This window comes from Mus caroli, chromosome 6, assembly GCF_900094665.2.
Source record: "Mus caroli chromosome 6, CAROLI_EIJ_v1.1, whole genome shotgun sequence".
NCBI lineage: Eukaryota > Metazoa > Chordata > Mammalia > Rodentia > Muridae > Mus > Mus caroli.
Window position 1 is genome coordinate 134,786,945 of NC_034575.1, and position 13,504 is coordinate 134,800,448.

General features: G+C 44.8%; 1 protein-coding gene across 2 annotated transcripts in view; it reads right to left on the minus strand.

Moving 5' to 3' along the window:
• Positions 1-5,444, minus strand: part of Gucy2c (guanylate cyclase 2C) — an 81,874-nt gene extending 76,430 nt beyond the window's left edge. Inside the window, exon 1 of one of the 2 annotated variants that reach the window (XM_021165238.1) lies at positions 5,075-5,444. In XM_021165238.1, the coding sequence (XP_021020897.1) occupies positions 5,075-5,291 (217 nt within the window). In that variant the 5' untranslated portion in view covers positions 5,292-5,444. The remainder of the gene's footprint in view (positions 1-5,074) is intronic. The other variant, XM_021165239.1, reaches the window with a different exon arrangement.
• Between the last annotated feature and the right edge of the window lie 8,060 nt (positions 5,445-13,504).

Genomic DNA, 13,504 nt, shown 5'->3' on the forward strand with positions numbered 1-13,504 from the left:
CTCAAAACAGAAGAAAAAATTGGAACATTCAAAAGCTTGTTTTCCTAGAAGTTGAGACCTTATCATTCTGAGCATAGAAACAACTTTGCCCTTCTCTAGTTGCTGCAGAGATGTGCCTACCACATCTAGGACAGTACATCCTTCAGTTCTGGCACATCTAGTATAGTACATCCTTAAGTTCTGGTTACTGTTTAACCCAAACACATTTACACTGATACTTTGTTCACTAGGAGAACCAGCTGAGAGATGTAATTGTTGGGTAGAACAAGCTGAACTAGAGGCCAATGATTAGACCAACCAGAGGAAACCAGAGGGGAGGAGGGCATGTGGTGAGTTAAACAGTTAAAAGGCAAGTATAGCCATAAACCGGCATACTCCTCAACATTTTGTTTACATTGTATATGTTTATTTGTGCACGGAGGAACAGAGAACCCATGGGGGCATGCATGTAGAGGTCAGAGGGCAAGTAGTGGACATCATTCCTCGCCTACCAAATGGGTTCCAAGGATTGAACTCATTTCTTTGGACTTGGTGGTAGGTGCCTTAACTGGCTAAGCCATTTTGCCAGTCCCCACTAAACAGTGTGGAACCTTTATCCTACTTAATTTGCATATTCTTAGGAAGAATAGTGCTGGAGAGTTAAGTCACTTATTGCTCTTAGAGAGGACCTGGGATCAGTCCCACTACCCACATGGAAGCTCACAGCCATTTATTTGCAAGTCCAGTTCCAGGGGATTTCATGTCTCCTTTTGATCTCAATGGGCACCAGACATACATGTGGTGCACATACAATACATATAGGCAAAGACTTATAAATATATATATTTTTAAAAGTCTAAAAATAAATGGGAGGACATAGTGTATTTGGAGTCAGGGTTCAGTACAAATGAAGCTGGAGTGGGTATGGGGACCCAGACCCCTGTTTGAGCAAGAGTGGTAGCAAGCAGGCTGCCTGCAGTCTTGTAAGTCAAGGGGAAGAGTTTAACCCCATCTTGAAAAAGGCGGTGGTGACTGTAAACTGGCTCCTCCCTCAGCTGTGTCCCTGACATATCATTTCTACCATTTTCCCACACTAATTTCTACTTATTCTTCAATATCTGTGTAGCTTTACTACACCCAAAAACAAAACAAACAAAACAACAACAAAAAACAAAGAAACCCCCAAAATAAAGAAAACCCAAAGCTTTCCCAACCCTACCCTCATCAGCGTGAGAGCTCAGCAGCTTCCCACCACCATCATCATGTAGGGATGCTGAGCAAAGTAAAAATCTGAGGATCCAGGCAGACCATGAGTGACAAAGCAAAACCCATGTGTAAACCCCCAGAGACCTAAGAAAGGAGAATCATCGTGTATCAGACCCGGAAGCAGATATGGCTTCATCACTGTGGTCCCAGTTCTGTATCCACTTACTGACAGAACGGAGCTGGAGGGCTGGGTCATTCTGCTCCTGACACTGACCTGTGAGTGTTTGCAAGAGTCATTCACTTAATCCTTTCTCTGAATCCTACAAAGGGATATTTATTCTGGAATGAAGCAGCAAGAGGTTAGAGGTAGAGTAATTTGCTTCACTTTCATCCCTGGTAAGGAGTAGAGACAAGATGCACACTGTGGTTCTAGATCAACTTTGGGGCTCTAGAGCAACTTTAGGGCTCTAGAGCAACTTTGGGGCTCTAGATCAACTTTGGGGCTCCAGATCAACTTTGGGGCTCTAGATCAACTTTGGGCTCTAGAGCAACTTTGGGGTTCTAGATCAACTTTGGGGCTCTAGAGCAACTTTGGGGGATCTAGAGCAGCTTTGAGGTTCTAGAGCATCTTTGAGCTCTTACTGACAGTGGTTCTTGAGAAGCAAACTGCTGGGGAGTGTTGAGTCACTTTGGAGGGGGAGGGACAACCCTGTGAGCTCACTGCTGTTTCCGTAATTGTACCAGCCCTTCACTTTTCCCACTCTGTTTCTAATGGAACTTTCTAGAAACTAGAGAATAGAGAGATTGTCGTTGCAGATTGAATACAGAAGCAACCAGAAGACTATGTCCTTCTTATATATTAAGCTGAACATTAAAGACACTCACAGACATTTACATCAATTTCATTCCTTCACCTTCCTCTCTTTTTTTTTCTGGCTTAAAAAATAAAAATTTTCTTTAGTAATGAAATGTACGTTAGCTAGTAAATTGTTTGTCACTTTTTAGTGAGCAAGCGTTTAATTCCCAATCTAATAAACATCAATATGTGCAACCATATAAAACTATTCAGGGCCCTCGATATTTTAAGATCCACTCTTGAGACCCACTGACACAGAACTATTGTACCATGATGTCAATGCATATTTTACGGTTCACTGTTCTAGTAGTTTAATTTGATAGAGGATTATCCTCAGTTTATCTCTCCAGATTTGGGGTGATTTTTTTTTCTTTTAAAGATTTTTTTTTTTTTTTTTTTTTTTTTTTTAAAATTTTTTTTTTTTTTTTTTTTTTTTTTGGTCAAACGATGGTATGACTTCAAATTGAAACTTTACAAATAAGCACATTCCTTGCCCTGGCAGTTTTATGTTGTCATGACATAATCCAGAGTCAATGACATAATCCAGAGTCAATGGGGAAGAGGTATTCCCCTCTGAGGTCTGGGGGAAGGGTCTCAATGTATGGGACCACACACAAGGTATGGACTTAGCCATGGAACACATGTCCTCAAGGAACTGAGGGCTTGGGACTGGAGGGATCTCTTTTCAAATTATTTGTACCATTTTCACACATTACTATCTACTTATTCTTCAATATTCATGTAGCTTCACTAAATCTAAAAACAAAACAAACAAAACAAAAAACCCCCAACCAACCAAACCAACAAACAACACACACACATACACAAAGGAAAAAAATTATTCACTAACTTTGGGATGTCACCTACAACCTTTAAATTATCAATATTTTCCAATACTAGCTCTCATATAGTGTTTTAAATTTTTTTCCAAATGTCAAACACTCCAAATATGCTCGACATATTTAGAATACAGTGTCTTTCTCTTCTCTAACCTGCATCTCTTGTGTTCAGTATGTAGGAGCAAAATGGGTTATCAAGTGCCAATTTCTAGGCATGTCTGTTTCTTCTTCCACAGAACGATCCCTTTATGAACCCATCCTTCTGTCTTAGCATTATGACTGATACAAATGAGAGTAGTGAATGAAAACCAACATGTCACTCAATTAGTAACAGAACAGAAGTTCAAGTTCAGGTTGCACGCACTCAGAACCAAGGGGGTAACAATACCTTCTGCTATTTGTTTGATGTGTCAAGCAACATCCTCGCTGAGTAACAGCAACAGTCCCATCAATGCTGTTCCTAACGGGGATTAGAACACCTTTAAAACCTCGTCAAAATGGCGATGGGTTACCCATATGCCTCACTGCCTGAAATGCGTCCATGGGTTTTCTTATTGAATACCTGTTCAACCCACAGCCAGGACGGCCATTTATTCTGGTTTTATTCGTGAGGAGACTGAGCACCAGGAAAGTGAGGTAACTTGCTTCAGGTCATAGCTATGGTAAAAAGTCAGGCAGGACAATGAACCAAATTCCATCAGAACCTGAATCTTTGCTGCTGATAGTGTTCCGTTGCTCTGTCTTAGTGAGAGGTGTAGTTAGTGGTGGGTCACTTGCAGTGGCAATAGGATACACCCATAGGACTCAGGCAGAAGTGGATTTGCATCTCGCTCCAATGGATGTAGGTGGTTTGCATCTGCTGTGACACCATTGTCCACCATGCCAACCCCACAGAGCTGTGGTGACTAAAGAAATGGTGTGATGAGACATTCTCCAGAACTTATCTAGCCATGTGACAAATTCTCAGGAAACAAATGGAGCCTCTATGAGATGGCCACGCTTAACACCCAGGCTAACAGACAGAATCTTAACCCAGGTCGAAGACCCAACTTCTTTACCACGGACCACCCTGTCTCAGCAAACATGTGTGTGCTATATCATGCCCTCAGTAAACATGTGCGTGTTATTACACAGCCTCTCAGTTCTACTTAGGTCTACATCAGACTGGCGCATGTGCGTCTGAATCTAGTCTGGACACAACTGGGAAGATTACATGCATGCACAGAAGTAAATTCTTGCCACAAGATTTTAGACAGAAGATTATTATATGCCACCTTTAAGACCAAAAGTAACCATTAAGATGTATCAAGTACTCAGTGACTCAGTAATTCTATTTGTGATAATGGAGTCTCTGGGAATGGAAAAGAACTATATATAAGAAAAAGGATCGTAGCACTGTAAAAGAAAATAACCACAAGAAATTAAAAACAATTAGATATTTCTCGAGAAGAGAATTTTTAGATAATTGGGGTGGTTTCTAGTCTAAGGGATTCACATGATGACTGAGGTAGCAATGTAGCCCTAAGAAAGTCATTTGTAGGATGATGTGTTGTGACAGAGAAGATGTAAAATCGTCCCTGTGCCATACTAAGCACCAAGGTCTCAAAAACAAGACACCGAGAAAGAGTATTCAGGCAGTGCAAAATTATTGCAGGCACTTGGTTCTTCTTTACGTGTTTTATGTCGAATTATAAAATTGATTTTTTCTTAACGAATTAAAGATAAGGTCAAGAAAGGCAACAATGAATTCGATCATAAATGTATAACCCTGTCTATATCTGACAGCGAGAGCCACAGGAGACAGGAGAGCCTGCACTGCCAGAGGGAAAAAAATCTTTCTATGAATAAGAGGTGTGGAGAAAGGTTCAGTATCTGTATGGCCAGGAGCCTTATGAGATCTCAGATCCAGCCCAAATCTTGCCTCTGAACGGCTACAGAAGGAGGCATGATGTCTACAGCTGGCCAGAAACCCAGATTTAAGTAGGGCATGTCACTGCTGTGAGCACTTTACCTTTTCTTCCAGCAGGGTAGGGTGGACCACAGCTCACTCCAACCCCTCTCCCCGGGAAGGAAAGAGAATGGAATTCTGAGATGAATTTAGAGGAGTTTGGGTGACCGGGCAAAGTCTGCGAGGTCTCTGCCTTGAAGCAAAAGGTCGTACATAGCAAGAAGGAGTCCTTCCCCATAGTCTTACCGGCTTCACGCAGGCGCTTTCGCACTATGTCCAGTCCTTCCTCCACAGCCTCCCTCAGGTTTTGCATAGGTTCGTTGTAGGCTGAGTTGTCCATCATCAGGACGCTGATCTCGTAGCTGCCATTGCGGCAGTTCTGCCTCACCTGAGAGGCCCAGAACATCATCAGCGCGGGCTGGAAGAGCAGTAACCGCACAGCCAAGCCCAGCAGTGACGTCATGACCTGGCTCACCGTAGCACCATGCCCCCCTGGATTGCTCGCTTTTAGAGACACAGGGAGTCCCTCTGGAGAGTCGCTAGCAGAGTCCCTTGGTCTTCTCTTCCCCACGCACCTTTCTGGTCTTGCCACACTGGTCACACGGGCCGTGAAACTCAGCCTGGCTGCCAGTAATTAGCAGGCACATTATGGTAGGAGGTAAAGCAAAGTTCACTTTGTGTGTTTGCACACAGAAAGGTCAGAGCTATAAACGACAGGATTACCAGGGCCTCATCCAATAAAAATACACCCGTTTGTGACACATCACTGGGAAGAGGGAAGAGAAGAAGGGAGCAGTATATTTTACATATCAGGCTTTATGAAATGGAAAATAAAGGTCGAAGGGCTTATGGCCAGCACAGCAGTGACAGCTCATTAGTACTTCAGCTTTAGCTGCACAACAAAACGCAAGCGTCTACTAGGATGAGCTGCGCATCTGTGGTCCAGCCAACCTCCATCTATCAGCTCTTCACTACGGGTTGGATGGTAGCAAGGCTCTGGGGACATAATTACCAACGGTGTGGATGCATGAATGTCCGCTTGAATCACACGTTCATTCTAACGGGATAGACGAACACCAGACGAATGAAGAGCTAAGGTCAACAATGGAGAAAAGAACAGAGTGTGGTGGGCACGCAGGGGAAAGTCAACATGAGTCCAGAAGTCAAGGAAGTTCCCCGAGAGCATAAATGTCCCTAAACTGAGCTCTGGAGGATAAACGGGCGTTGGCTGAGTGGGAAGGAGAACGGCAGTGTTAGGCAAGGGGATGGATTGTGAAAAGACAGAGGTGGGAAGGGTGAGGTATATTTGAGGAAACGAGGGATACAGCTTGGTTGACATGCTGTGGCGTCGGGTGGTAACAGAAGGCATCAGAGGACTAGGCAGAGGTATGACAGGGACTGGGAGTTCGGACTATATTCTAAAAGTCAGAAAGGGCACTTGACATGGTCAATTTTTATTTTTTTCAACTTGTGATCTGAGGATTTAGCTTAGTCCCCCACATAAATCAAATGACTTCTAAACAATGTATGTGTGTCATATCATGGTGCACATGTAGAGAGAGAGAGAGGTCAGAGGGCAGCCTTGAGTGTCAGCATTAATGTTCTACCTTGAGACAGAGTCTCTTATTCACAGCTGTTTGTGGTAAGTCCACGGATCTGGGTGGGATCTCCAAGGAGTCTCGAGTCTCCCCCTGGGGCAGTGCTGGGATTACATTTGTATGCTACTGCATCTGACAGAATGTGGATCCTGGGATCCAGACTCAAGTTCTCACTCTTGCGTGGCAAGCTCTCTATTTACTGAGCCAGTTCCACAGCTGGTCACGTGACTTTTGAAAAGCCCATCACGCTGTCAAGGAAGAAATGTCCCAGAGAGAGGCAAACAAAATCAGAGCCTTTATAAGGATTCCGTTTCTATGGTACTCGTGAGTCAAAGGGGGCCTGGGAAAAGACAGAAGCAGGAGATGGGCTCAAAACGTCTAGAAAGAGAATCAATGGGACCTGGTATTTTATTGAATTTGAGATCCCAGGGAGAGGGAGAACTCAAAGGTATTTGCTGATCGTTAAAATCCTGAAAGTCAGCGGGTTTAAAAGCTAACGACTTCCGGCTTGGGACAGGTGGATTTGATATCTGTCTGTGCAGATGTGAGGAGAGGACCTGTACTTAGTAGGAGGTTTAGAGTACAACAGAGGCATTGGCTGGTGGGTCAGACTTCACTGTTTTCAATGATGACTTCAAAATGTGAAAACTGAACGAGTTAACTGGCATGACACATCTTTCATGGAAGTAATTTAAACTGCATTTTCAACATTCCCAAGCAAAGTATTGGAACCATGGGGGAATCCGGCCAATCTAAGGAGAAGTATGTATGCTACTTTGGTCCCCGCCCCAAAGGAATCTACCATCTACATTTCAACCCCTCCCAAGGTCACTTGAACGGACTTCTTGGGGTGTCTATTTTCTAGCTGGTGGTATCCCCCTTTGCAGGACCCCAAGGGGATGGCCTTTGTCAGAACACAGCTTTTGAACAGACCCTGTGGGTGACTACAGGTAGGAGTTCTGCCTCTTGGCATAGACTTGGTTTCGTCTGGCTCCTTTGCCTCAGCCTGACTAGTACGGGTGTTTAGTAAAAGGAGGACATTTTGTGCTGCTCCTTAAATTGAACAGCAGTGGATAGGGTTACAGAACCAAACTTGGGTCCTCTGTCAGAGCAGTAAGCACTTTTAACTGCTGAGCCACATCTCTTGTGTCCGTACACCCACGACTCTTATCTGTTCATTTGTAGCCAAGAACCTAAAAAACAGGCTGGTCCTAGAAGCCTATTTAGCTGTTGAAATAACTGTCTCTCTTGCCGAGAATGGAGGAAAGAAACAGTGCTAACTAGGAAGTGGTCATCGGGTACGGGATGGGGGGGAGGGAGCGTATTTTATCAGGGTAGGAGCTGCCTCGTTTAAATGTTGGTAGGAAGGAGCTGGTATGAAGCTAGGGGGAGAGGCATAGATGGAGAGAGGTAATTGAGAAACCGTGTTCAGGAAGCTGAAGTAATGGGATTGATTCTCAAGGCAATCGAAGAAAGGCCTGTGTGATGCTTCCTATGTGTGCATACTGCCAGACGTACGGCTGGGAGCCCCAGGATGTCTGCTGAGAGCTGAAGGGGAGTTTGAGCAGCCACAGGCTTAAAGAGAATCGACAACCTTGGAAAGCCCCTGCAATGGGGCTGGGGGGGAAGGGGGGACTACGAGGCCCGCCATAAGGCTGTTTAGCCGTGATCGGTGAGCTTAGTGACTGGGTTTACTGACCCTCGTCACTCATTTTATGATTATTGTCCAGCTGCTTAGAAACAGGCACAGGAAAGTGAGCAGCGACAGGGCCTATCTAGGAGTAGACACTTTCTAGGAAGGTACAATGAAAATTTAGTGGACTTCAAAAATGGGAGATAAAGAAGAAAAAAAAAGAATGTGTAGAGAGTCAGACTGTTACAGCTAAGCTGAATGAAGAGCCAGGGATGGTGTTATACAGTAATCCCAGCACTGAGTAGGCTGAGGTAGGAGGTGTGTTGGTAGCAAGATCAGTTTGAGTTACATTGGGAGACCCTGTCTAAAAGCCAAACCAAAGCAACGGCAACAGCGAGTGATTGAAGGAAGAGGGACATGATACAGAGAGGCGGTGAGGAAAACAGATGGAAAAGAGATGTTGAAGCATATGTGAGCAAGTGAAGCAGAGATGCTGGCAGAGTCCCTGGAGCAGTGGCCTGGATGGCAGTGTTTGAAGCAGGCAAGAAGCTCTGCATTACTGATCGGAATAGCGCACGGTGGCTGACTGAAGAGGCAGAGGGCAATAATCTGAATAAAAGGGCTAAAGGAAGTAGGAGTCTGGTTTGAAGGCAGGATACCCACTTGGCAGGAGCACCAGTGAGATAAACAACAGGCCCTTGCTAGAAAGGAAGGCCACTCCATGCAATAGCAAATGGAATGGACAGTGCAGAAGGCACCATGGTTCCTAGAAAGGGTCGGGCAGTGGTGACCACGTAGCAGAAAACTCTAAGACCAGAAACTGTGTTTCAAGTAAATCTTTTCAAGTGAAAAAGTAGATCAGTATACAAAGGATGGATAGAACGAATGCCATTGAACATGTGTGGGTTGTGAAAGAAAGGCTCGAGTGAGCACATTTCAAGCCCCTTAGATACAGAGCTAAGATACTTCGGCTTTACCTTTGCCCCCTGAACACCACATCCCTAGGACATCATCTCTTTTTTCATGCTAGAGAGCCAAGAGGTGCAAGAAATCATCTCTGAAGAAATAAGGTGTAGCCAGGTGCTTGTCGGCTCTGGCACAGGTATTTCTGAGGACACAGGTAGCTGGATGGGAGGCATGGGATGTTGTTGGAACACGGTCAGAAAGATAATGCCTGGTGAACAATGCCCCTAAACAAAACAAAACCCAGAAGGATTCTTACGTCAAGTGCATTTTGATCCCTGGATTGTTCTTGGATGGCCGTGATTTTGTGCCTCTTGTGTTAAACATTTACAGTGAATTTATAAGACATGTTCATACCTGGTAGATAGCAGAGCACAGCTAGAGAACCCAATCTAATGAAAGGACCTGCTGAGCGCTGACCTTCGTTTGCCCTAAATCTGAATATGGCCTTCTGCCTTGCTTTTGTGTTTTCCAAGATACAATCTATAGTATGTGTGTGTATGTATAGCATGTGCCAGGCAATGGTGTCTAAACTGGTCTGTCCTGAGAAACGTTCTGGGAAGCGGCTGCTCTCTTAGTATGTAGTATGTGCTTACCCGGGTTTATTCAGGTGTTTTACTGGTTATGTTTTTCTGAATTCAAACAATCTTCCTTGGGTCACTGCTTTCTTTGTTACATTCATGTGTAAAAGTACACAGGAACTGAGCTAAGGCTGCCTGCAGCATTAGACTGTAGTCTGCGCCATTCTTTCAGGTCCTCAGATCCCAAGTCTCGTAGACAGATCTGCAGAGGTCCACGGATATCAGAAGAGAAAGAGCAGTGTGGACTAATAACGAGAGACAAAACAAAACCGTAACTCTTGGACTGTCACTCCCAGACGAGATGCCTACATGCTTAAGATGACTGCACGCTTTCTACAGCCTGTGTTCATTTTTCCTGACATCTATGAAAACTTTCATTTTGCTGCTATGACAGATGTGACTTAAAGCTCACTCATGTGTGTGTGTGGGGGGGGTGGGGGGTATGTGGCTTGTAGTTTGAGGGGATAATCCATTGCAGCCACAAAGAGGAGCTCTAGGGAGAATAACAGGAGCTGGTCAAGTTGCATCAGCATTCAGACACCACACAGAGAGAGAATACCAGTTCTCCACCTGCTTTTCTCCTTTTCCTTCTATCTCACGGACCGCACCACTCACCCTGAAGGGCAGGTCTTCCCTGTTCTGTTACTGCTCTCTGAACACGCCCTCTCGGACACTCCTAGATATTTGTCTCCATGGTGATTCTACATCCCCACCCCACCCCACCCCCACCCACCCACCACCAAGTCAACAATGAAGATCAACCATCGCAAGTCCAGGCAGGCCTTGCCAACTCATCATTTGAAATCATAATATTCTCCTCCCATCCCTAAGGTCTCATGATCTTACAATGCAAGGTGAGAGAATGTATGTCTGAATGCCTTAACAGTACTGGAATTGTTCCCCAAAATCTCTTGTGAGGTTCATGGCAAGCTCTTACCTATAAACCCATATAAAATTAAGCAATTCGCTACATTTTCAAATATTCAATAAGACAAATTAAGCATTCCCATTACAGAAAGTATAGTAAGGAAATATGATGCTGAAGCATAATAAAAATCAGCAGAACACCAAATCTTCTTTTGTTTTGATTTTTTTCTGTGAAGAAAATATTTATTTCTATATACTGTTTACATAGGAAAGTTTAATGCCAGTTTGGGTTTAGACAAGAATGTTTCCTTCTTCTCTCCCCCCACTTTCCTCTTCCTATATGTCTGTCTGTCTGTCTGTCTGTCTGTCTGTCTTCCTTGGATAGTAGTGAGATAGGGTCTAATGTAGTTCAGGTTTACCTCTGCTCCATGTGTAGCCAAGGGCAGCTTTAAGCTCCTGATGGCCCTGCCCCTACCTTTCAAGTGCTGGGATTACAGGTATGTGCCACCACACTGGGCTGGATATGTAAACTTTCCAAATTAGGTATACAGGCATATAATTTTTATGTAACAAAGGGAGGAAAATTGAGAACTCCCAGGACTACTGAGGCAGGAGGAGGAAAGGAAAGAGGAGACCAACAGAACAGCGAGAGGCTGGGATCTGCCCAGACAGAGCTGGTCAGGCTGGGATCTGCCCAGACAGAGCTGGTCAGGCTGGGATCTGCCCAGACAGAGCTGGTCAGGCTNAGGCTGGGATCTGCCCAGACAGAGCTGGTCAGGCTGGGATCTGCCCAGACAGAGCTGGTCAGGCTGGGATCTGCCCAGACAGAGCTGGTCAGGCTGGGATCTGTCCAGACAGAGCTGGTCAGGCTGGGATCTGCCCAGACAGAGCTGGTCAGGCTGGGATCTGCCCAGACAGAGCTGGTCAGGGGAAAACCACTGGCCTAAAGCTTTCTGACTAAAGATCAAGGTCCTGTGAAATGAGCAAGAACTCACTTGTATTTTCTTCAGGAAGTGTAGTTTACTTCTGTGAACAGATGCCTCATGTCTGTGCTGCTATGTAGCATGAATAAACAAATCTACCACTGTGGAAATTGTATTTAAACCAATCACATAGCAACTTAAAAGAGCCCCCAAACCTTCACATCTGCGTCTTGTAGCCTGTGCCTAGTTTGTAGGCACATGGAAAGATGTCCACATCTGAGCCTGCTTTGGGATCACGAACAGCAACAGGATGCTGGAAAATCTCCAGAGGCAGCAGCTGCAAGTTGGAAGCAATCAGGGTGACGTATGACTTGGGAGGTTTGGAGCCTGACATGGTATCCTAGCACTTGGGTGGTGGAGGCAAGAAACTGTCACGAGATCCACACCAGCCTGGGCTACAGCGAGATCTAGGCCAGATTGGTTTGCACTGTGAGACACTGGATCAAAATAAAGCACAAAACCAACATAGCAACCATAACAACATATTCAGGGATTTGAACTGCTGAGAATAGGGGAGAAGGAGGAGACGCTGGGAGAGGGCAGTGTGGGGTTCGCATGGTTAAGGAAGAATGAGGTGTAAATGTATGCACAGACAGACAGATGACAGGCAGATGATAGTAGATAGATGGATACATAATAGACAGATGATAGACAGACATGATAGTAGATAGATACATGATAGACAGATGATAGATGAAAGATAGTAGATGGATGGATAGATGATAAAAAGATAGATGATAGACAGATAAGACAGATAGATGGTACATAGTTAAATAGATAGATGATATAGCAACTATCATAATGAAACCCATTATTTTTGAATACTAAGAAATTAATAAACAATGAAAAATAAAAACACACACGGACCTTTTTAAACAAAGACTTAATAAGAAACAAAGATTTAAAGCTGGCGAGGTGGCGCACGCCTTTAATCCCAGCACTCGGGAGGCAGAGGCAGGCAGATTTCTGAGTTCAAGGCCAGCCTGGTTTACAAAGTGAGTTCCAGGACAGCCAGGGCTACACAGAGAAACCCTGTCTCAAACAAACAAACAAACAAAAATTTAATACAAATCTATTGAAGATGACTGGTAGGATTCTGATGAGTCTGGAATGAAATGGATAAGCCTTGTTTGAATCAATAGCAAAAACAACCAATCATTCTCATTGGCCAGCGTTGTGCACCTAAGCACAGCCCTCGGCCCATGGTGCTTCTCATTGGCCAGCGTTGTGCACCTAAGCCCAGCCCTTGGCCCATGATGCTTCAGGGTGAAAGGCTTCTCTCTTTCCACTGGTGGCCTGCTTCCTGGGCTCTCCCTCTCCTTCATTCTAAGGGAAGCTTCTGTGAGCAGTCTGCCTCCTCTTCCTAGCTCCGTCTTGTTCAGCATCCATCCACGCCTCGGCAGAGCTGGAGCCGGTGACTGCTGCATCTGCTCTGGGTCACTGTGAAGTCTGCTGTGCTCCTGCTTCTGTCGGGTGGCCTCCTCTCCACTCAGCTGACTGTTCATAGTCTACAGCGGGTGTAAGTTGAAGGCAGCCATGGGTCTTGCAAATAGCTCTATTATCTGACGCCAAATATAATGAAAGGAAACGGGGTGTGTGTGACTTCATTGACATAGTTGGTTTACGTTCGTTCTTGTCCCCTGCAGTACCTGAAAGATTACTTTCTCAGAGTTACTAAAGCAGTACCTTAGGAGAACAGTTAAGGAGCATGGTAAATTCTCTGAGTGTTAACAGAGGTATCATGGGCTTTGTCTATTGATGCAGTCCTAGACAGTATCTGAAAATGAAGGAAAAGCGTCAGAATGGCGTGATTCACCTTGAACCCTTTGAAGTTCCAGAAGGCACCTTGATGTTCTTAATAAAGGCAACGTGTGACGGTGTGGGGCTAGAACTTTATCTGGTGTTTGCTGAGCATATGAACTGCCGCAGGTGGCCCAACGCTGCCAGTACTCAGTTCTCTGCTTCCCAACGTGAATCTACTCCCTATTCTAGCACATTCGACAGCTTAAAACTAAGCCACAACTGGTGTTGGAGTTTGGACGTGGGCAGGT